Raw genomic sequence first — 25,476 nt, forward strand, 5'->3', positions numbered from 1 at the left:
TAAAAAATAATTTCTGCTGAGACACTGCACACAAATTTTACAGACAGCCATTTCAGTGACAACCCCTCTGACAGTGTCACCCAGTACGGTCTGCACCCCTTACCCCCCCTCCTCCCCCAGTGATGCCACTGCTCAGAAGAGTCTCTGTAACTGTTGACTGTCCAATTCTTTTAGATTAGAGACACTAGCCAAGAGCCCTGTGGTCGTCTGTCTTTTCTGAAAGAACCAAAGACAACAAAAGGATTGCCTCAAACAGCTGTTTGCAACTTAAATATCACTCTGCCAGCACATAAAAAGGTATCTTTTAATACTGGTTTATTTTAAGTTTCCCTGGTCTTGAAGAAGTGGGCCCTTGGTATGCAATTAAGGAATGCTTTGTAACATGATTAAAGCTCTTGAACTCAAGTTTTATTAGTCTCTGTGTGTAAACTGACTAAGTCTTGTTATTGTGGTGTCAAATTCCTATGGTTTGTATGATCGGGTCCTCTGTTTATTGCTTCTGCTTCCATCGGAAGTTCATAGATTTTTATGCTTTCAAATGATGTCACACATTAATTTGCCATAGATGTATAGCTCTTTATTTTTTTTTCGGCTTCTTTTAATTTGCTTTGCTTTCTAAATCAGCTTGCGTTTTGTGCTCCCTACTCAGTCCTTTTCATATCCTGATATTCTTTTCCCTGCTGTCCATTATAATATTCCTTGTCTCTGCAATGCATCTTGGAACCAAAAGGAGACAGAGTCAGATCAAGATGATGAGGTAATATGAACACTTCTGCTTTTATTCTATCAGAGGTAGAATAGAAATTGAGTCTGTATAAAGGAAGTACAGAGGGCTGAAGTGTGGGGAATGTATTAATTATATTTTTGCAGATCTTAGCTTAAGTGAGGTAAAGGAGTATACATTTTTTCTTAAAGAATGGTTTCACTGTTCCTTAACATGGATGAAAGAGTATTCCAGTACAGTCAACAAAGATGATAATCCAGCTAATGATTTAAAAAGAACTAAAGTTCTTTAAACATATTTAAATGTGATAGATTAGAATGTACAAATATACATCTATATTTTTAAGTTTCACATACATATTTTCACAAGTTATCTACTGTGTTATAACTTTTAAGTCATAGATCATGTTTAATGTATGAAATTTTCTTGTACAAATATGTTTTATGTGATACAAAATATTTTTGCACCGGCCATTGGATATTTGGTATTTTATTTAATGAAATTTATCTTGGCCATTTTTTTAAAGGTATAATGCTTAGCGAAGATTTGAATGAATTTTTCCTTTTATGTTACCTCCTAATATTTCTCCAAGTTAAATAGTTGGATTTTTCTTAAACCCACACATCAATAGTAATACATAAATCAGCAGGCAAAGAACTCGTTAGCGTTATTTCTCATAACATGGTTAACCTACTTTTGATTGTCATGTCTGCACTTTATGCCTATTAACCAACAGAAACAAGAGCAGTAATTGAAATAAACTGTGTGTGCCTTTTTTCCTTGAATGTACTCACATAGAGTGAGTGTACATTGTGATATGTGTGCTTTCAGTACGAATGGATTTGGGTAAATTCACTGCTCAGCATCAGCAGTCTCTGTAATCCTCGTCTTTTATTTGTAATTCCCTGTAGTCTGCTGTGTTGGTGCTCTTATATTTGCTAAATGATGGCTATTTGGTTGAGACATTGGTGTGGGATTGTGGAAGCCTGGTAGGAAGTTGATACTTCCAAGAAAAAAAAAGACCTAAAAAGGAAAATAAGGATAAAGGAGATACCAACATGCCATCCTACAAAATGTTGCAATACTATGAAAGGGTCTTAAGGAAGTTGGAAACATCGTCATTCCTTGTTTTTCTTTTCTTTTCCAGACCGAGAAAACAGATAGACGGCAGAGTTTTGCGTCTTTAGCTTTACGTAAGCGCTACAGCTACTTGACTGAACCTGGAATGAGTGAGTTTTCTAACACATTTACTAATCTATGTGGACTTATATAAGAAGAGACATTTTTTCTGTACACACTGAATTTGGGGGTCATTTGGAAACCCAGTGGCGAAAGAAAAGCTGCCCCCAGGAAAGCCGTATGGTGCGACCTAAGTAACGCGTTGTGTGCAGTGGAGGATATGAGAGGCAGGCGCTCCTAGAGCATAGCTTCCAAACACTGGTTTTTTAAAGCCATTAACTGTTTTATGATTAGAAACATCCATTACTTGTTTTTAAAAACCCATGTTTCACTTTGACTGTTAACAGTGCTAGGAGATAAATAACAATGTTGCTTTCAATGTATGCTCAGAAGAGAAAAAAATTACCCCTATATTTGTGGTGGTAGAAAGGGTGATAATTACTTTGGTTGTCCGGTCATTTTTTCCTAGTCCTGATTCTTTTTCTTCCCACTATGCAAGAATTATATTTTCCTATGTTCTTGAGGTAGCACTTTAAATATTTTCTGATTTCCTGTTTCTCCCTTTCTCCTTGTTCTCTCTCTCTTCCCTTACCCCCCTCTCTCTTCCCTCCCTCCCCAGTTTTTTCCTCTTCCTTTCTCCTTTACTAAAATACCAGTTCTAAGGCTGGTCTTCACTGGACTGGCTAAGCCTTTTTCTTCTCTTAGTGTTTGTTTTGGTTCATTGTTAACTGGCTTGCAAGTGCTGAGGGATAGATGGATTCATTGGTACTTTCTCTCTTTCTTCTCCTCCCCTCGTAATTATCAACTCTGGTGATCACCACCCTCAAGATAATTCCCTCCACCTAAGGGAACTAAGAGTCCTGAGAGCAGCACCGTGTTTTACTGATGAAGGATAGTGGCACCACGTTAACCAGCCAAGCTTCGTTTAGAAGAGGGTTTATACAAAAAGAAAAAAACATTTTTTTTTTTTTTTAAATTAATGAATCATTCCTAGCACTTTCCCATTGACTCACAGTTACTGGAGTTCAGGGAGGATTTACTTGCAAAAGCCACAACTTTGAGTTTTCCCACCTCTCTCTGAATTCAGGTTACTGTGGTTCAGCACAGCATATAAACTGCCACAGAAAACCACCCCACTGCTCAGATCATTTTAGCAAACTCTTCTGGAGTCTGGCTCCTTGACTACTAAGGAGACTTTTATATTCAGATACAAAGGGGGAGGAAAGAGATTTGAAAGCCTACCTCACTCATAAATGTTTCTCTAGACCGAAGCCTCTTTCTCTAGCATAGTATCTAAATTCTCCCAAAAGTGCAAGGCTGAAATTAACTCCTGTTAAGCTACAAAGCTAGGGAGGGGTGTGTGTGTAAAAACAGATGGTTTTTTAATACAACGAAATATACTGGTTAGGCATTTTCTTTGGAATACTATTTTGCCCCAGAGCTACGACGCTCACTGCCTAGGTGGTTGGCACCCCCAGGTAACATCCTTGAGCTTTGGACAGGCTTCATAGACCAGCTACCTTAGGTCAGAAGCATCTCTGGGCAGGTAAGCTCCATTCCATCTGGTCCCTAAGATGTTAGTTTGTTTGGAGGAGATCTGAGTTAAAAGGTCAGGTGTGTACTAAATCAACAGTATTTTTCCCACTTATAAAAGTATGGCTACTTTTTGGTTAACTTCAGTTAAGGTATATGCAGCTTGTCTTCCTTGACTTTGGATAGAAGAAGTGGGTTCTTTTCTCTGCTTTATGAAAGGGAGCATAGGGATGGTAAACAGAGGAATGAAAAGGAATGACAAAGGACTAAAAGAAAACTAGGGAGCTCTGGTGGTGTGATGGTTAAGCGCTCGGCTGCTAACCAAAAGGTAGGTGGTTTGAACCTACCGGCCGCTCCATGGGAGAAAAGATGTGGTGATTTGCTCCTGTAACGATTACAGCCTAGAAAACCCAATGGGTCAGTTCTGCTCTGTCACAGAGGGTCTCCATGAGTCAGAATCTACTCAATGCCATACCACCATCACAATATAACTAAGGATAAGTCATGGCCCCTGAGTTGGTGTTAAGAACTCCAACAGAATGCCACTTCCCTCCCCACGTCCCTCCAGGGGGAAAAAAAAGAGTTCTGGTACACTTCAGTGCCTGACAACCAGAAATTCCCTTTGTCATAAAGGAATCACAAAATATGTGCCAGTAAAGCATAAAACATTTAACTGACCAGTAAGTCGTCTGCTCTGTACAAAGTATAAAACCATAGAAGACTTCTTTGCCTGATGGAGCCAGCCTTCAGTGGTAACAGACAGATGCTTTGCCAGTTCCCGTAGTTACACAAATAAACTCTTGGGATATTGGACTGAGCCCAAATCTTTGAATCGAAGGACTCCCCAAACCGTCCATTTGCAGTGTGGTGTTTCCATAAGAGGGAAGCTGTATACTATTAAGAATTGTGGCCAGGAGGGGTAATGAATGGGTGTGTTTTTCCTTAGTCCTTCCACTTTTCTTTAGAATAATATGTAAGCCTAGAAAAGGATATGTTCTGAATGTCTGAATTTAAATGTACACTAGGAATGAAAATCTTCACCCTTGTGGGAGTAGCTGCTAATCCAAGGACTGGATTGTAGCACGGGCACAGCATGAAGAGGAGGATAAAAGATGAAGCAGATTCTCATTTCCTCTTCGCCTTTCACTATTATTCTGAACCAGTGCTTTCTGGGAGCGAGACTGTACTCAACTTTGGCATAGAACGTTAGCCCTTGGCAGGCATTCCAAATCACTGTGACCAGCTCGGTTTGTTAAGAGTTGTAGAAGTAGAGAGGACTGAGTGTGTGTTTGCTCTTCTCTGGCGAGTGTGCTTACCTCATGTGTTTCTTGCCCCATTGCTAGAAGAATGCTGGTGTTACATCCATCTTTCCTAGTGGTAGGTCTACCTCATGGCTGCTCCAGTGTTTGGGGGGATCCATGAGTCCCACAAAAAAATTGGGAAGGCACCAGAATTGGTACCTTTACGGTAGATAAATGTATATACATATGTATACCATATCCCGCTTTAGGTACTAAAATATGGGGTATTGAAAATGTGACTGTGCTTTTTAGATTTTCCCCCATGATACCTTTTGAGAATTAAAAGTACAATAGATGATGAAAAAAATCGGAGATGAACTCTGTGTTTCTGTCCATAATGATAACAGATACTGATATATTTAGTTGCAGATTTATTTTGTATGCAGTATTAAATATTCTCCTAAAATCTCAAAAGGTACCAGGACTTCACAGCTCATGGAAAAAGTGTACTCTTCTTTCAAAATGCTCTTGTGAAAGTATTTTTAAAGTGTATATATTGTGCATAATATGGCATACAAATTGTATTATTCATTGGCTTGTTTGCCATGATATATAAATGCGCATGATCAATGTTTTAGGTTGCTTCGCTTGCTTATGGTAACCATGAACCATATTTTCTGTTTTGTTTTTTCCTTTGTGTGTATTTGTAGACACATGCATTTTTAAATCATTTCATATTACATTTTCTTTTCACCCCATCAAAAGGAATATACTGCATGGAAAAGATAAATGCAAACATTCCTTTTTTTTTTTCTTTTGAAATTCTGACTCAGAAAATTTCTTGCTCTTATTGGCTTTTTATGGGTGTGAAGCATAACCGAATTGTGCATGGAAGGTACAGATTTGAAATCCAGTGGCTTCACAGTTTGCACATCAGTTGCCTGTCACTTAAAAGTTATTTTGGATTCTGCATGAAATAGGCTTGAGTGGTTTTCTAAAAGAGCTTCAGATAGTTAACATACAATACGTACATTGATATGGTTCTCTGTAGGTGCGATCTGTGTCACCAAAAGGTTCAAGGCAAGGGAACATTAGAAATTACTAAAACGAGAGTCGTATGGTTGCACAAAACAAACATGTACCTAATACAGGCAAACCAGAATGGCTGGATGTTTTAAAACCAGCACATAAGAAAGTCAATAGGAAGTAAGAGAATAGTTCTGCATTGTGGTTGTTTTTCTCATCATTAATTCTTTCCTCATGTTTTCTATTTTTCATTGGTGGCTTATTTGGTTGCGATGTGCTTTTTCTGTCTTTCATTTCACATTGCTCTTTTTTTTTTTTTTACCTTTTTGTTTTGTTTACTTCGGATTAATTATGTCTGTAGAATTTTTTTTTTTCTTTCGCCTCTTCCATTCTAAATCATGCAAACAATTGTACTTGCTTTTGTAATATTTCAAAGTTTACTGACCAATTTTTTCTCTGGTCTCTCTGTTTCTCAACCATTTTTGTTGATTTTTGTGTTTGATTTCATTTTAAAATTTAAGAAACAGTTGAACGGAGTACAGGAGCAACAAGATCCCTCCCCACCACTTACTCATACAAGCCATTCTTGTCTACGAGACCATACCAGTCCTGGACAACAGCTCCGATTACAGTGCCTGGGCCAGCCAAGTCAGGCTTCACTTCCTTATCAAGTTCTTCCTCTAATACGCCCTCAGCTTCTCCATTAAAATCAATATGGTCCGTTTCGACTCCTTCTCCAATCAAATCCACACTAGGCGCCTCAACTACATCTTCAGTTAAATCCATTAGTGACGTGGCATCTCCAATTAGATCCTTTCGGACAATTTCTTCACCAATAAAAACAGTGGTGTCACCATCTCCATACAATATCCAAGTTTCCTCTGGTACCCTGGTTAGACCTCCCACAGTCACAGAGGCTGTGCCTTTAAAAGGGCTGGTATCCAATTCTACGTTTTCCTCTCGAACCTCTCCAGTGACTACAGCAGGTTCTCTCTTGGAGAGGTCATCAATTACTATGACACCCCCTGCGTCCCCCAAATCAAACATTAATATGTATTCCTCGAGTTTGCCATTTAAGTCAATTATTACATCAGCAGCACCACTAATATCGTCACCTTTAAAGTCAGTGGTGTCTCCAGCTAAATCGACGGTTGACGTCATTTCTTCAGCTAAAGTTACCATGGCATCTTCTCTCTCATCGCCTGTGAAACAGATGCCGGGACATGCAGAGGTAGCATTAGTCAATGGATCTATTTCCCCTCTGAAATATCCATCATCTTCAACTTTAATCAACGGATGCAAAGCCACTGCCACGTTACAAGAAAAAATTTCTACAGCTACAAACTCTGTAAGCCCTGTGGTAAATGCAGCCACGGACACAGTTGAGAAAGTGTTTTCTACCACAACAGCAATGCCATTTTCCCCACTCAGGTCATATGTTTCTTCAGCACCATCAGCTTTTCAGTCTCTAAGAACTCCTTCCGCAAGTGCACTCTATACATCCCTTGGGTCGTCAATATCTGCAACTACCTCATCTGTAACTTCATCAATAATAACAGTGCCAGTATACTCTGTAGTCAATGTTTTGCCAGAACCAGCATTAAAGAAACTTCCAGACTCTAATTCCCTTACAAAATCAGCAGCAGCCTTGCTGTCACCCATTAAAACATTGACTACGGAGACACGTCCTCAGCCCCATTTCAGTCGAACATCATCTCCAGTTAAGTCATCCTTGTTCCTTGCACCCTCTGCCCTTAAGTTGTCTACACCATCTTCTTTATCTTCCAGTCAGGAGATACTAAAAGACGTGGCTGAGATGAAAGAGGACCTAATGCGGATGACAGCAATACTACAGACAGATGTGCCTGAAGAGAAGCCATTCCAAACTGAACCCCCAAAAGAAGGGAAAATTGATGATGAAGAGCCTTTCAAAATTGTTGAGAAAGTAAAGGAAGACTTAGTAAAAGTTAGTGAAATCCTTAAAAAGGATGTGTGTGTAGATAATAAAGGATCACCCAAATCACCAAAGAGTGACAAAGGACACTCTCCAGAAGACGACTGGATAGAATTTAGTTCAGAAGAAATAAAAGAAGCAAGACAAGCTGCTGCAAGCCATTCTCCATCTCTGCCAGAAAGAGTGCAAGTAAGAGCAAAAACCACCTCTGAAAAGGATTATAACTTGACCAAAGTTATTGATTACCTAACAAATGATATTGGGAGTAGTTCCCTGACAAACTTAAAGTACAAGTTTGAGGATGCAAAGAAGGATGGTGAAGAGAGACAGAAGAGAATTTTAAAACCAGCAATTGCTTTGCAGGAACACAAACTCAAAATGCCTCCAGCCTCCATGAGGCCTTCCACCTCTGAGAAAGAATTATGTAAAATGGCCGATTCCTTTTTTGGAACAGATACTATTTTAGAGTCTCCAGATGACTTTTCTCAACATGACCAAGATAAAAGTCCCTTGTCTGACAGTGGCTTTGAAACAAGAAGTGAAAAAACACCTTCAGCCCCACAAAGCGCTGAAAGCACTGGTCCTAAACCACTTTTTCATGAAGTTCCCATCCCTCCTGTTATTACAGAAACAAGAACTGAAGTGGTTCATGTTATCAGGAGCTATGAGCCTTCAGCTGGTGATGTTCCTCAGTCCCAACCAGAAGAGCCCGTGTCACCCAAACCTTCACCTACCTTTATGGAACTGGAGCCAAAGCCCACCACTTCTAGTATTAAAGAAAAAGTTAAAGCTTTTCAAATGAAAGCCGGTAGTGAAGAAGATGACCACAATCAGGTTTTGAACAAAGGCATGCGTGTCAAAGAAGAGACTCATATAACCACAACCACCAGGATGGTTTATCATTCTCCACCAGGCAGTGAAGGTGCCTCTGAACGAATTGAAGAAACCATGTCAGTCCATGACATCATGAAGGCCTTTCAGTCCGGCAGGGACCCTTCCAAAGAATTGGCAGGTCTGTTTGAACATAAGTCTGCAGCGTCTCCAGATATTCACAAGTCTGCTGCTGAAACCTCAGCCCAGCATGCAGAGAAGGACAACCAAATGAAACCCAAACTGGAGCGTATAATAGAAGTCCACATCGAAAAAGGTAACCAAGCTGAGCCCACTGAAGTCATTATTAGAGAAACCAAAAAGCATCCAGAAAAGGAAATGTATGTATATCAGAAAGACTTATCCCGGGGAGATATTAACCTAAAAGATTTTCTGCCAGAAAAACACGATGCTTTTCCTTGCTCAGAGGAACAGGGTCAGCAAGAAGAAGAAGAACTTACTGCCGAGGAGTCATTGCCTTCTTACCTTGAATCTTCCAGAGTAAACACTCCTGTGTCCCAAGAAGAAGATAGTCGTCCTAGTTCTGCTCAACTCATATCTGATGACTCTTATAAAACATTGAAGCTTTTGAGTCAACACTCAATAGAATACCATGACGATGAGTTGTCAGAACTAAGAGGGGAGTCTTACAGGTTTGCTGAAAAAATGCTTCTGTCAGAAAAGCTAGATGTGTCTCATTCTGATACTGAGGAATCGGTTACAGACCATGCAGGAACCCCTAGCTCAGAGTTACAGGGGTCTGATAAGTGGTCCAGAGAAAAAGTAGCCACTGCCCCCAAAAAAGAAATTCTCTCCAAAATCTATAAAGATGTGTCTGAAAATGGGGTAGGTAAAGTGTCTAAAGATGAGCATTTTGATAAAGTGACAGTGTTGCACTATTCTGGCGATGTTAGTAGTCCAAAACATGCCATGTGGATGCGCTTTACTGAGGACAGATTAGACAGAGGTAGAGAGAAGTTTCTATATGAAGATAGGGTGGACAGGACTGTGAAGGAGGCGGAAGAAAAACTGACTGAAGTGTCACAGTTTTTTCGTGACAAAACCGAAAAGTTAAATGATGAACTGCAGTCCCCAGAGAAAAAGCCACGCCCTAAAAATGGCAAAGAATACTCTTCTCAAAGCTCTTCCAGTAGCAGCCCTGAGAAAGTACTGCTGATGGAACTGTTGGTGTCCAACGATGAGTGGGTTAAGGCAAGGCAACATGGCCATGATGGACAAGGCTTCCCCGTAGCTGAAGAGAGGAAAGCATCCAGTCTCCCCAGCAGTCCGGAGAAGAAGGTTCTTTCCCAACAGACTGAGGATGGCAGGTCCACAGTGGAAGACAAAGAAAGTGTTTCACAGAGCAAAGCACCAGAGGGGCCCCAGTCTGGGTTTCAACTCAAACAATCTAAACTCAGTTCTATTAAATTAAAATTTGAACAAGGCATACATGCAAAAAATAAGGACATATCTCAAGAAGACAAAAAACCAGATGGCCAATCCAGAATCCCAGTTAAAAAAATACAGGAGAGCAAGCTACCCGTCTACCAAGTTTTTGCTAGGGAAAAACAGCAGAAGGCCATAGACCTCTCAGATGAAAGTATATCTGTGCAAAAAGATTTCATGGTATTAAAAACTCAAGATGAGCATGTCCAAAGTGATGATATTGTTGTAAATGATTCTGTCTCTGATGATGTGAAAAAACAGAGAACTGAAATGTCAAGTAAAGCAATGCCTGACTATTTTTCTGAGCAACAGGCTACAGACTTGGCATGTCATGTAACCTCAGATTTAACAACTAAGGGACCGTGGGACAAAAAGGTTTTTAGAACATGGGAAAGTTCTGGAGCTACTAACAATAAGTCACAGAAAGAAAAACTTTCGCATGTACTCATTCATGATGTAAGAGAGAATCACATTGCTCACCCTGAGAATAAAAGTGTTGATCAAAAGAGTGAATTTATGTCTGTGACTGAGAGAGAACACAAATTGTTAACAAATGGCTCTCTCTCAGAAATTAAGGAAATGACTGTAAAATCTCCCTCCAAAAAAGTCTTATATAGGGAATACGTTGTTAAAGATGGGGAACGTCCGGGTGGATCTCTTGATCAGCCTTCCAGGAGAAGTGAGAGCTCAGCGGTGTCGCACATTCCCGTCAGGGTTGCTGATGAGAGGAGAATGCTGTCTTCTAATATTCCTGATGGTTTTTGTGAGCAGCCAACATTTCCAAACCATGAACTATCCCAAAAATTACCCCAATCAAGTATGAGTAAAGAGACAATCGAGACACAGCACTTTCATTCTGTAGAAGATGAAAAAGTTACCTATGCAGAAATCAGCAGATTTTCAAAAAATCAAAGTTATGTAGGCTTATGCCCGCCTCTCGATGAAATTGAAACCTCTCCCACCAAGTCTCCCGACTCTTTAGAGTTTAGTCCCGGAAAGGAATCTCCCTCTAGTGATGTATTCGACCATAGTCCCATTGATGGATTGGAAAAAGCTGCAGCACTAGCCCAGACAGAGGGAGGGAAAGAGATAAAATCTTTACCTGTTTATGTTAGTTTTGTACAAGTGGGGAAGCAATATGAAAAGGAGATACAACAAGGAAGTATTAAAAAAATTATAAGTCAGGAATGTAAGACAGTGCAAGAGACCAGGGGAACCTTTTATACTACTAGACAGCAAAAGCAGACTCCTTCTCCCCAAGGTAGTCCAGAAGATGATACTCTAGAGCAAGTATCCTTTCTAGACAGCTCTGGGAAAAGCCCTTTAACCCCAGAAACACCCAGTTCAGAAGAAGTGAGTTACGAATTTACATCCAAGACACCAGACTCGCTCATAGCTTATATACCAGGCAAACCCAGCCCAATTCCCGAGGTTTCTGAGGAATCAGAGGAGGAGGAGCAGGCCAAGTCAACCTCCTTAAAGCAGCCGACAGTGGAGGAAGCAACAACACTTGAGCATGAAATCCCTAATGATGTGAGCAAAGACTCTAACCAAAGACCAAAAAATAATAGAGTTGCCTATATTGAATTTCCCCCTCCTCCACCACTGGACGCAGACCAGATGGAGTCAGATAAACATCATTATCTTCCTGAAAAAGAGATTGACATGATTGAAGTCAATCTGTTAGACGAGCATGACAAGTACCAGCTGGCTGAACCAGTCATCAGAGTGCAGCCACCTTCGCCAGTTCCTCCCGGGGCGGACATCAGTGATTCAAGTGATGATGAATCTCTTTATCAACCAGTCCCAGTTAAAAAATACACCTTCAAATTAAAGGAAGTAGATGAAGAACAAAAAGAAATGACAAAATGCAAAGCTTCTGCTGAAAAGGATTCCAACCAGAAAGACTTGGAAACTAACGGATCTGGAAGAGACAGTGAATTCGGCCTTGGCCTTGATTCACCTCAGAATGAAACTGCCCAGAATGGGAACAACGACCAGTCCATCACAGAATGTTCCATTGCTACCACGGCAGAGTTTTCTCATGATACAGATGCCACGGAGATTGACTCTTTGGATGGCTACGACCTGCAAGATGAAGATGACGGTTTGACAGAGAGTGATTCTAAACTCCCACTCCAAACCATGGAAATTAAGAAAGATGTCTGGAACACAGAGGGCATTCTGAAGCCAGCTGATCGTTCTTTTAGCCAAAGTAAACTTGAAGTTATTGAGGAGGAGGGAAAGGTGGGACCAGATGAAGAGAAGCCACCTTCTAAAAGTTCTTCATCTGCAAAGACTCCTGATAAGACTGATCAGAGGTCAGGGGCCCAGTTTTTCACACTAGAAGGCAGACATCCTGACAGATCAGTGTTTCCTGATACTTATTTCAGTTACAAAGTAGATGAAGAATTTGCCACTCCTTTTAAAACAGTAGCTACCAAAGGCCTAGATTTTGACCCTTGGTCTAATAACCGAGGGGATGATGAAGTTTTTGACAGTAAATCACGGGAAGATGAAACTAAGCCATTGGGTCTGGCAGTTGAAGACCGATCTCCAGCAACAACCCCTGATACAACACCAGCCAGAACACCAACTGATGAAAGTACCCCTACTAGTGAGCCTAACCCCTTCCCATTTCATGAAGGAAAAATGTTTGAGATGACTCGCAGTGGTGCAATTGACATGAGCAAGAGGGATTTTGTTGAAGAGAGGCTCCAATTTTTCCAGATTGGTGAGCATACTTCTGAAGGGAAGTCAGGGGACCAGGGGGAAGGGGATAAAAGTATGGTCACTGACACTCTACAGCCACAGTCAGGGGACACCACTGTAGAAACCAATCTAGAGAGAAATGTAGAGACACCTACAGTTGAACCTACCCCCAGAATCCCGACCAGCGGAGAGTGTCAGGAAGGCACATCCAGTAGTGGCTCCCTGGAGAAATCAGCAGCAGCCACTAATACCTCTAAAGTTGACCCCAAGTTGCGCACACCTATAAAAATGGGAATTTCAGCATCCACCATGACCTTGAAGAAAGAAGGCCCTGGAGAAGTAACAGATAAGCTAGAAGCTGTGATGACCAGTTGTCAGGGATTAGAGAATGAAACTATAATGATTTCAAGTACAGCTAATAGCCAGATGGGCATTAGGCCTCAAGAAAAACATGATTTTCAAAAAGATAATTTTAATAACAACAACAATTTGGATTCTTCCACTATACAGACAGATAACATTACAAGTAATATAGTTCTAACAGAACATTCTGCCCCCACTTGTACCACAGACAAAGTTAATACAGTGAAAAGCTCATCTGGAAAAAAGACAGGGGTACTGCAAGGACACTGTCTAAGAGATAAGCAGAAAGCCCTTGGAGAGCAGCAAAAGACAAGAGAAATGGTAGGGATTAGGCGAAAATCCAAACTTCCCATAAAGGCCACTTCACCAAAAGATACCTTCCCACCGAATCATATGCCAAACATTAGAACAAGTAAAATGAAGCAGGTTAGTTCATCTGAGAAAACCAGAGCCCTTACTACTTCTCCATGTGTAGATGTAAAGTCCAGAATTCCAGTAAAAAGCACACACAGGGATAACGTAGCTTCAGTTAGAAAAGCATGTGCCACACACAAGCAAGGTCAGCCAGAGAAAGGCAAGGCCAAACAGCTTCCGTCCAAGTTGCCAGTAAAGGTAAGATCCACCTATGTCACTACCACCACCACCACCACCTCCACCACCACCACCACAGTTAAAGTTAGGAAAAGTCAGCTTAAGGAAGTTTGTAAACATTCCATTGAATATTTTAAGGGAATTAGTGGTGAGACCTTAAAGCTTGTGGACCGCCTCTCTGAAGAAGACAAAAAGATGCAGTCCGAGTTGTCCGATGAGGAAGACAGTACCTCAAGAAACACGTCGTTGTCCGAGACTTCCCGGGGTGGCCAGCCTTCAGTTACAACGAAGCCTGCTAGAGATAAGAAAACAGAGGCAGCACCTTTAAAATCAAAGAGTGAAAAAGCCGGCAGTGAGAAAAGGAACAGTAGGAGGACTGGTGAGAATGAAGGCAGTCAGGTTTCTTGAGCACTCTTTGCTCACATCCTGGAGAACAAGCCTAGTTTGTAAACACTTTCCAACTTGTAGATCCTAGTGCATGAACTGTTGTGATTGCCTGTGGAGTGACTTAACCGTAGTTTCTCATTCTGTCATTGTCATCTGTATGTGCTGTCTTATACACTCTTCTTTCTTCCTTTGAATCAAACTACACTGTAGACAGCTAGGGAAGCATGCTGAAGATATATCGGTGTCATTCAAGATGAGCAACTTTTTTTTATTGTGTGAACGGATATGATTCTGTCAAAGTAAAAGCACAGATGTTGACATCCCATCATGGTGTTTTCACAACACAACAATTCTGTAACTGTTGTAAAGTAGCTAGCTTGTCAGCATGTTCAGTTCCATGACATTGAGCATCCATGTAGTCTGACATTTGGCCTGATGTAGGTGAAAAATAAGTGAGCCATGTGAAAAGAGAAGTGTTCATGTAGGTGATTAGGACACATTTAAATGTACAGTGTTAGCATTAGTCTCTCTGTAAAATCTGAGAACTTCTAAAAGCAATTTTCCAGTATCGCATCTTTCTTGATATTTATTTTAATTAAGAAATTGTAAATCTTAGGTCCACAGAGTCCATGTGAACGGACAGATATCAGGATGGCAATAGTAGCCGATCACCTGGGACTTAGTTGGACAGGTAAGTGTATACACTCCTGAATGAAACAAATGCAGTTTCTCAATTTTTGCCTTATGCAGAAGCAGTTCATTATAAAAAATAGAAACAAGCAAAAAATAATAAACATTTTTATCACCCATAATTCTGTCTGCCCACATAAAATTAGTGACAGCACCTTGTATACATTCCCCAAGATTTTTATATATGTGTGTATGTGTGTATATATATATATACACACATACATACACTAGGGAATAGAATTTAAAATCTCATTTTACCTTGAATTTAAGCACTTTCTTCACAATGCCATTTCTGGTGATACTTTAAAATACTTTACCTAATAGCAAATGTATTTTGTGGCATAAAGGAAAACAAAGCTAAGGTCTGTCACTTTTAAATAATCCAAACTATTTAACATTATACATGCCCTTAGAGCAACTCTCTTAGGCAAACAGTTCAATTAACTTATGCCTGGGTTTCACAAATTTTAGTCATTTGTGAGTCATATTCACAATATTTGTGATACACATAACACTGTCTATATGCTTTTTTTTAAATGGACTCGCCTATATGTTCAAAGATTTTTTTAGAAGGAAAACTTTTACTTTGATAATGGAAAACAGGGTCATTTGCAATAATTATATAAACAAAAAAAAGAATGGCAGTAAGCTTAAATTTTTAATTAAAATAAGATAGGACACAAATCTATTCAATTTAAAAAGTAGTTGAGTTCTTATATGAAATGGATGGAACCATTTACACACGACCAGTGTGTAGAAAATTGAGTATTTGGCTTGATTTCACTTGATTAAATATAAAAATGAGGTTCTGTATCAATGAGACAATTCTGTCTTTAGTTTTGATGTTAATGGGCCCTAAAGTCCTATCTCAGATGAATCTGAGAGTCTTGACAGGTAGAATATACATTTTTAAATGCACAGCCAAAAACACAATAGCTAAATTTTTTTTTCCCCACATTTAAAGTCACCTTGTATACCAGCAGCAGTATACCTTCCATACTTGGGTAAATAATTATCTACATTATTAAAAGGGAGAATATGAAACTAGATATGGAAAACTAGCTCGTCTAAATACACCCCCTCCTCACTTATCGACATGATTAGGTTCCAAAGACCAGGTCATTACGCAGAATTGGTGTTAAGCAAAAATAGAGGATGACTACATCAGATCACAAAATGGAGAATGACTATTATCATTACATAACTGCCAAATTACATCATTACATAACTGTCAAACCACTGATAAGCATGGCCCGCCAAGCTGACGTATAACGTGAACCCTCGAAGCCAGTATTACCCTTGCCTCAAAACCTTGGTGTTTGTTATTGCCAGATGAATATCATTAATGCGCAAAATAGTCAGATGGTAGATTTTTTACTTTTGTCATAAATGCGAAACGTCAGATAATGAGATAGTCGATAAGTGAGAAGAAGGTGCATTTTTACTTTGAATGTTCTCAGTACTCCCCACGCTCCCTTTCCCCACAACCACATATCAAACCCTCCTTCCACCTAGTTCATGTTCTCAGGCACGTAGCTAATGACCAGGAGCCTACTTGATCTTTGAAAAGACAGACGATTTGAGTTATCTATTGTGGGTGGCTGAGAGTTAATAGCAGTTCATTACATATAAATATTTGCCAACAGTCAAATTAATAATAATTATACTTTAGCACTGTACATTGTAATCTGAAAATGTACTGGTGCAAATATTGATTTTGCAGTAATATATATGCCCATGAATATTAGATTTCTTTTTTCTAAAGCAAATACAGCTCTTTTTAAATTTTTGGAGAAGAGGTGGCATAAGAATAACCAAATACAGAACTATTTTTGGCAAGACTGCGCTAGAATTTCTTCAACATTGGTATTACATCACCCCCAACCCTACCACCATTCTCAACCTCTGAACGTGTGCAGTGAACTAAAATTTCACTTAGCATGCTATAAAATTCTTAGTGATGCTGTGTCTTTGCTCTTCATTGACACTCCACGCAAGGGTTGCAGTTTGGTCATGAGGTCTTGTTGGGCAGGGGGAGAATTACCTCTTAAAAGCTAAGAGGAAGTTAAAAAAAATAATTTTCTAATTAGAATTACTGTATTCTCAATGAAATTAGAAAAATTAGAAGAGCAAAATTTAAATCTGTCCCTCAGAACCACTGTTAACATCTTAATGTACTTCAATTTTTTTTTAGAAGTCTTTTATATTTTTGGATATACAATAGTTTTTTGTTTTTTTATTTGTAATTACATAGTTTTCTATAAAGCTAAATATTTTGTTACCACAGTGTTAATGGATGATAGCATAGCCAGTAGACATTACCATATAATGATGTGGGACACAGTGCATTAGTGAGTGATGAAATGAATTCAAAACTTTTTGTTTTTAAATGGAATAGAATAGGAAAAAAAAATGTGAATTACATGTATTAAGGCTAAATTTTGCTCCATGAAGATCTGGTTTCAGTTATATAGTCACTGTGATATACAGTGTATTCCTAACTGTAGGTCATGATCAAAAAGGTTTTCAAGTCAGTGCCTTAGATTAATTAACTCTTCTTTTGTTCAACATTTGGATTGTTTTCATTTTTCACTAGTACAAGCCTACCCTGAACATTCATGTATATAAATTATTTTTTACACCTGTATGTGTTGTCAGGATAGACTCCTAGAAGTGAATCACTTGATCAAAGGATACGAATTTTTTTGAGTGTGTGAATGCATTTTGCCAGACTGCTGGGAATCTTTTCCAGTTTACTTAAGGGGGATAGAATCTTGACCAATTTTTTCCATTTTACTTTCTATACTCATTTAAGGTAATAAACACCTGTAATTTTTTTTTTCAAATTATACAAATATATATAAGGAGTGAAAAGTAAGTCTCCTTTCCACCTTTGCCTCTGTTTCCCTCCCTCAAGGCAGCCATTAATACTCGTATGTATCTTTCCAAAGACACTATCGGCATTTACAAGATTGAATATTGTATATACACGTAGATGGATAGAAAGGTACCTCTCTCGTTTTTTACAAAAGTGGCGGCATATTATGTATGACGATCAAACTTGGAATCTTGATTTAGCCTATCCGAGTATCCTTCATGAGACTTGAAGCTATATAAAATGAAGCTATATACTAGCCCAAAAAAACCCAAACCCATGGCCACGGAGTCAGTTCCAACTCATAGTGACCTCGTAGAGCAGAATAGTGAATAAAAGGTGCACTTTATGAAAATTGCCTAGGACCAGCCCTTTCTTGTGCCCATGTTTATGAGCTGTACCCCTACAGTTATATGCAGTTTGCCCAAATTGTAGAGAATAATTTGTCTGAATTAAAAGAATCAAGTAACATCCTCTTTTATTCTCTTAAGAGAATTAAGTCACTTCCTGTGTATGAGCACTACTTCCTGTGAAATCAAGGCTGTAAAGGTAATGACCAGGGCTGTCCTCAGGCTTTACTATAAACTTCCTTTGTGTGTGTGTATGGCAATTGAGCATTACTTTTATGAAATATATATGACAAAAATAGAACATGAAATCCTAGTAACTCTTTTTCTTTTTTACAGAACTGGCAAGGGAATTGAATTTTTCCGTGGATGAAATCAATCAAATACGCGTGGAAAACCCTAATTCTTTAATTTCTCAAAGCTTCATGTTATTAAAAAAATGGGTTACCAGAGATGGAAAAAATGCTACAAGTATGCCGAGTTACATTACTTTAACTTGCAAAACTGCATCTATGCAATATTTTATTAGATAAGCCTACTCTTATATTCATTTGGAATACTGTTCTTAGTTTTCTATAATTTTTAATATAGAAAACTAGATCAGAGCAATCATAAAGTGATGGCAAGTCATTTGAAGTTACACTTCTGTAATTTAGTGCTGATACTCTAAACTTTTGCATTTTGGATGCTTTTGAGAAAGCAAGTAGAGGGGATTTTTTGCATTTTGCCCGTAGTTCAGTGGCCATCAAAACTAAAACACAGTTCTAGCTGTTAAATCATGGCGTGGTTATCAAAAACACTCTGAAGCCACTGTCATGGCCATAGGTAGATAGGCAGGGCGGTGGAGAAGGAGGGATAGGGTAAAGTTAGGTAACCAAATCATTGTATTTGCCTTGGTCTGTGGTGGCAAAAATTCTCTAATATTTTTTGTTTTGTTTCATGGGGGTGCTATACTACGGCAAATACCAATCCACAACAGTGTGGAGTAAGTGACTGTGGGTTTGTTTGCCTGTGTCAGCCTGACCTTAGTAAGTCGTTAAAATGTTAAGCATTGAATTTTGAGGGTGGCCTATTTTGGCATTTTTAAAGGCATAGAACTTGGTTAAAGTGTATTGGATCCCCTTGTAGCTAAAAGGAGTCTAGTTATTTTGAGGCCCATATGCTCTGTAACAGTGCAGTGAATGCTGGTGTTGTCCCAGACAGCTTCCACAAGGTGATTCTTAAGACGAAGCATGTCTTCCCTGCAGCAGGGAGCACTCTACGCCCGCCAGGTAGTGATGTTGCAGAGCTGGTGTAGGGAGGAGCTAACGTGGGGAGGGTCACAAAAATCATGCCTTTGTGTACGTATTGTGCTTACTGGAAGAAAATGTAATTTCTTAATTGGGTTTTCAGCCTTTTTGTTGTTGTTGTTCTCCTTTTCAGCTGATGCCTTAACTGCAGTCTTGACAAAAATTAATCGAATAGATATAGTGACTCTGCTGGAAGGCCCAATATTTGATTATGGAAACATTTCAGGCACCAGGAGTTTTGCAGATGAGAACAATGTTTTCCATGACCCTGTTGATGGTAATTGAATTTACTGTTCATTATTTATTTCATCATTTTGATAAAATCTGAAAGTACAGTTGGACAAGGCAGTCACTGAAAACCAACTGAAGTGATTCACTTGACTTAATTTCTCATTTTCACAGCCAGAGACTGCAAATAAATACTCTGATAACAGAGCTAACTTGGTAAATGTATCTGTTATAAAAAAATAATAATAATGAGGTATAAAAAGTTATCTGAAACAGTATTTCAGATATTTTTTATGACCAAAGGAGAATACATGAATTTTTTCATTTTTACTTTAACCAAAAAACTAGTGATCTCCTTTATTCATATAAAGGTAAAAGCAAATTGTAAGCCATTTTACCAAGTAAGCAAGGTATTGGGTCAAGCTTAAATGTATAGCATGCAAATTATTAATGGTGAATTACTGTTCTGGGACAGAGTACTAAAGTGTGAACTGAAAAAGTATAACATAGCAATCAAATCAGAGCTTTATTTAGCATCATTTTAACTGTATATGCTGCCATTTATTCTTTAGAAAAATCATACTGGATCTATCATATATAAAAGCAGCATAATTTCTAGTTCAGTGAGTACAGATGTTAATAACATAGTAGTAACTCCCTCACATTAGCTTAATTTGTATAATTATCTCTCCTTCCTTATGTAAATTGGGGCATTTTCCATCAGAGTATTAAGAAAAACATATCTTTTTATTATGGTCTTCAAAAAATGGAAGCTTATTCCTACAATGAATTCTGAATAAAAACTGTTTATGGTGTGGAGACAGGAAGAAGGGCAGGAATATTTTTCTATTCCAAGCTTTTAAAATATGGTGACTTTTCCATTTTCAAACTGGCAAAGTTAGACTAACAAGAATCAACAACTTCTAACTTATGTTCTGTGGCAAAAGATCTCAAATTCTCAAAAAATCTAAAGCATATCTTGTTTCCACATAATATAAACATGATGGGTAATAATGTTGAAAGTGGTTTCTTTTTAAGCTTATAAATGCTATAGAGCCTTAAAAAAAATGCTCTTTTCAGGATCTTGTGTTATGTATGAGGCCATATAATGGTATCCAGACTCTTTTTTGTGCTAGTGTCATATCAAATTCTGAATTGTTGCCAAGTAAGAGTTTATAAATTTAGGAAAAAATATTTTAAGAAAAGTAGTTCCAACAAAAAAGATCACCAGAAAACAATGGAAGTATTCAGTGGACTTGAAAGGTGCATTTAACATTTTTAAATTTGAATAGCATTAAAATAAATTCTGAAGTGCTTTTTGCTGCTATCCCTTAATATTTTATATTCCTTGTTTAAAAATTCTTAGGGACACTTAGGAACATGTATTTAAACTAAATTTTACTTATGCAGATTATAAACTTAAGCTAATTTTAGCCAACTTTTCAACAAACTGGTATGTAGGTGACCGTAACTGAAAAACGTATTCACTTACCTATAGCAGTTACGTGGAAACCCTGGTGGCATAGTGGTTAAGTGCTACGGCTGCTAACCAAGAGGTTGGCAGTTCAGATCCACCAGGCGCTCCTTGGAAACTCTGTGGGGCAGTTCTACTCTGTCCTGTAGGGTCGCTATGAGTCGAAATCGACTCAAGGGCAGTGGGTTATAGCAGTTAAAGTTTACAACAAAAAGCCAAGTTGGTATTTGTCTCTGAAGGATGGAAAATTAGCCGTTAGTTTTATAGACCAATGATTCAGAAAATTTGCTTCGTTGCCTTTTTTTTTTTTTCCCCTGTCTCTCCTTTGAACTTTTGTGGAAGTTCCTTTCCTCACCATGACCAGACCTTTGTTGACTTTTCTCTTTGCTGAAGCAGAAAAAGACTTCCCTAGTCCATGTAGTAATGTTTAAGACAAGGATACTGCTCCCTCCCGCCCCATGGTGTAGCTGGCAAGAAACCTCCATGTTTCATATTGTTCTTGTGAATCTTCAGTGTGCCCTTTGCCAGTGGTTTCTCTCCTGTGTTTGTTGTGTATCATTTCTTTTTCCTCTTTATTTGGTTTGTGGTTCTGACTGAAACTCTGTCACCAAGCTCACTGAGACCTCCATACACACCACAGCCCTTTCATCTGTCTGTCACATTATGACACCTGAAAACTTAACAATTCTTGCTTTGTCTCAGCTTTTTAAATCCTTTTCCTAAAACATCTTTTTAGATTTTTTTTTTCCCAGTGCCACTCCTCTACAATCTAATAATCATTTCCTTCCAGACATTAAATTCATTTTTCTTTGCTGTAAATTTCATGTGAAATAAGAATTAGAGTTCGGTTGCATTGCTAATATGTACAGTTTTTAAAATAAGTTGTAATTATTTCCAAAAATTGGTTTCTTGTGGTTGCTGTATTCATTCTACCACAATATAGATATTGCATGCTAAAAGTAGGAAAATAATAAATTGGGCCATGAAATAAATGTATCATATGATGACAACTAACTTTATATTGGATTAAATTAGCTTATTTATTTATGTCATTATATTAAAATTGCCAGAATCGGTAGAAACAAATCATATCTTAATCAGTATTTTATTTTATTGTAGTTTGCACTAGGCTTGTTATTCCATTGTGTTATATTTAATTGAACTAAACCAATAAATTTATCAACATTAATCTGTAATTCATCATACATTTTCATACTTGCTGTATAATTTTAGTCATTCATATGTTTTGTTTGATGTGCTCTATTTCATTCCAGTTAGTCCATATGTACTGTCTTCCATAGGTTATCCTTCCCTTCAAGTGGAACTGGAAACCCCCACAGGGTTACACTACATACCACCCACCCCTTTTCAGCAAGATGATTATTTTAGTGATCTCTCTAGCATAGAGTCTCCCCTTAGAACCCCCAGTAGACTGAGTGATGGGCTAGTGCCTTCCCAGGGAAACATAGAGCATTCAGCAGATGGACCTCCAGTTGTAACTGCTGAAGACACTTCTGTAGAAGACAGCAAACTGGAAGATTCAGTGCCTTTAACAGAAATGCCTGGAGCAATGGATGTAGATGAGAGCCATTTGGAGGATGTATGTCTGAGTGAGTATCCTCAATACCTTGGAAGTTTGGCTGGGGTCCCAAAAGATGTTAAGCCAGCAGAACCATTGAAACAGCATAGAAAAGTAGGAGTAAGCTCTGAGCAGCAGGAGAAAGAAAAATCTGGTCCTGATGAGGAGATGACGGAAGAAAAATTCAAATGTCTATTTGAGGACATTCAACTTGAAGAAGGAGTTGAGTCTGAGGAGATGACAGAAGAAAAAGTACAGGCTATTCTTAAACGTGTTCAGCAAGCAGAACGGGAAATGTCTTCAATTACAGGTTGGCAGAACGAGACATCAAGTGGAAACCTAGAGTCCCTTGCTCAAGCTCGGAGAGTAACTGGTGGGTTACTAGATCGACTGGATGACAGGTATGGCTCTATTTAAGAAAAAGGAAAGTGAAACACAGGTTACATATTAATAGTTTGTTTTCAGTATATTCTTTTTTAAGCAATGCTTTGTTTTCTAAATTACCGTTCCAGTTTGAGGATAATTCCTGCTTTAAAAGTTTGTTCATTATGCTAATCTGGAAAGGGAAATTTACTTTAAAATATAATTCTCAAAACTATTGAGAGCTCAAAAATGCAAAAAAAATTTAATACACGTGCCAAGATGTATACATTCCTTTCATTTAGAAGACTACTCTTTTTAGTTTAGTTTAATAATACTTGTATTATTTTTTCATATAACCAGTAATTAATACTCATTCAAAATAATTTAATAAAAGTCCAAGTGTTTTAGAAATATAAGCATTTCTGTTTCTTGATTACAAACATAAATATGCTTATTATAACAAATTTAAGAGTACAGATGAAAAAAATCAGTATACTCCCACTACCTGGCAATAATCACCGTAAAATTATTGGTATATTTCCTTTCTTCTGTGCACATTTTTTTAAATGTCTTAACGTAGAAAACGCAGAGAAGCAAAAAGAAAAATTATCTAACCTCCAGCTATATAAAGGAAAGTACTGTTAACGTTTTTTATATACCTTCCTTTTTTCTACATGAATATTATTTTACATAATTAGAAACATATAGGATATATGCCTCTTTAAATAGCATTACCATGATAGAAATTTGTTTATAACCAAAATAATTACCTGACCGTGAATATGGTTTGTGTCTCTATACAATGTGCTACTGGCCCCACTCTAAAAAAAAAAAAAATCTGGCGTCCCAGACATTGGTTTAAAATCCTACTGTTACCAGGTTTATACTTGGTGATATCAGGTATATACTTCTAAGATCCAAGAATGTCACTTTAATCATCTTTAAGAATAAAATACTACTTACCTCAATCTGTTTCATGGATTGAAAAAGAAAGTGTGTAGCATGTGTACCAAGTGCCTGACCCAAAAAATAGTCTCTCAGTAATAATCCAAAAACCAAACCCATTGTCATCGAGTCGATTCCAACTTATAGCGACCCTACAGGACAGGGTAGAACTGCCCCATAGGGTTTCCAAGGGGCGCCTTGTGGATTCGCAAGCAGTATAGACTAGGGAATGGAAATTTAAACACAAGTCATAAAGGCATGTGTTACAGGATCTTCACATTATGTAGGACTTTTTGACTTTTGACCTTAGACATGCATTGGTATTTTTTAAAAAAGAATGTGTTCAGATGATAAGCACCATAGACACATCTAGACTCCCTGAGGGACCAAATTACTAGGCTGAGGGCCAGGGGGACCATGGTCAGGGAACATCTAGCTCAATTGGCATAACACAGTTTTTAAAGAAACTATTCTATATTCTACTTTAGTAAGTAGCGGCTGGGGTCCTAAAAGCCTGTGAGCAGTTGTCTCAGTCATCTAGTGCTGCTATAACAGAAATACCACAAGTGAATGGCTTTAACAAAGAGAAGTTTATTTCCTCACAGTAAAGTAAGCTAAAAGTCCAAATTCAGGGCATCAGCTCCAGGGGCAGGCTTTCTCTCTCTGTTGGCTTTCTCATCAGTCTTCCCCCGGATTAGGAGTTTCTCCTCATAGGAAGCCCGGGTCCAAAGGACACGCTGTGCTCCCAGCACTGCTTTTTTGGTAGTATGAGGTTCCTCCTCCCCTGCCCCCCGCTTCCCTTTCCTTTTTATCTCTTGAGAGAAAAAGAGTGGTGCAGGCCACAACCCAGGGAAACTACCTTTACATTGGATCAGGGATGTGACCTGGGTAAAGGGTGTTACGATCCCGCCCTAGTCTTTAACATAAAATTACAATCACAAAATGGAGAACAACCGCACAATACTGGGAATCATGGCCTAACCAAGTTGACACATATTTTGGGGGGACACAATTCAATCCATGATAGTGATCACCTAAAATACTCCACTGGTCTCACCCCTTCGGGAGCAAGAGAGAATGAAGAAAACTAAAGACACAAGGGAAAGATTAGTCCAAAAGACTAATGGACCACAACTACCACGGCCTCCTCCAGACTGGTGCCTGGCTACCACCACTGACTGCTCTGACAGGGATCACAATAGAGGGTCCCAGACAGAGCTGGAGAAAATGTAGAACAAAATTCAACCTCACAAAAAAAAAGACCAGGCTTACTGGCCTGACAGAGACTGGAGAAAGTCCAAGATCCCTGTGGCCCCTGGAGACCCTTTAGCTCAGTAATGAAGTCACTTATGTGGTTTACCCTTCATCCAAAGATTACTCAGGCCTGTAAAACAAAATGAAACTAAAGGGGCACACCAGTGCAGGGGCAAAGACTAGAACGCAGGAGAGGACAGAAAACCTGGTAATGGGGAACCCAAGGTCAAAAGGGAGAGTGTTGACATGTCTTAGGGTTGTTAACTAATGTCATAAAACAATATACGTGCTGTTTAATGAGAAGCTAGTTCTGTAAACCTTCACCCAAAGTACTATTAAAAAATAAAAGTATACACACACACACTGTAACGCTATATATAAAACCTATAAAAGCTGGAACCTGTAT

At 38.6% G+C, this 25,476-nt stretch overlaps 1 protein-coding gene across 8 annotated transcripts in view; it reads left to right on the forward strand.

Annotated features, from left to right (window-relative positions):
• The window catches only part of ANK3 (ankyrin 3), a 706,927-nt gene that overhangs the window by 654,145 nt on the left and 27,306 nt on the right, over positions 1-25,476 (forward strand). For 4 of the 8 annotated variants that reach the window (XM_049855206.1, XM_049855207.1, XM_049855205.1 and 1 more), the window contains 7 exons: positions 175-297; positions 1,872-1,953; positions 14,643-14,717; positions 18,278-18,409; positions 19,361-19,504; positions 22,231-22,539; positions 22,819-22,909. In XM_049855206.1, the coding sequence (XP_049711163.1) occupies positions 175-297; positions 1,872-1,953; positions 14,643-14,717; positions 18,278-18,409; positions 19,361-19,504; positions 22,231-22,539; positions 22,819-22,909 (956 nt within the window). Of the gene's footprint in view, positions 1-174; positions 298-1,871; positions 1,954-6,224; positions 12,708-14,642; positions 14,718-18,277; positions 18,410-19,360; positions 19,505-22,230; positions 22,910-25,476 lie in introns of all 8 variants that reach the window. The other 4 variants (XM_049855202.1, XM_049855203.1, XM_049855204.1 and 1 more) reach the window with 2 other exon arrangements.

Source organism: Elephas maximus, chromosome 16, assembly GCF_024166365.1.
Source record: "Elephas maximus indicus isolate mEleMax1 chromosome 16, mEleMax1 primary haplotype, whole genome shotgun sequence".
NCBI lineage: Eukaryota > Metazoa > Chordata > Mammalia > Proboscidea > Elephantidae > Elephas > Elephas maximus.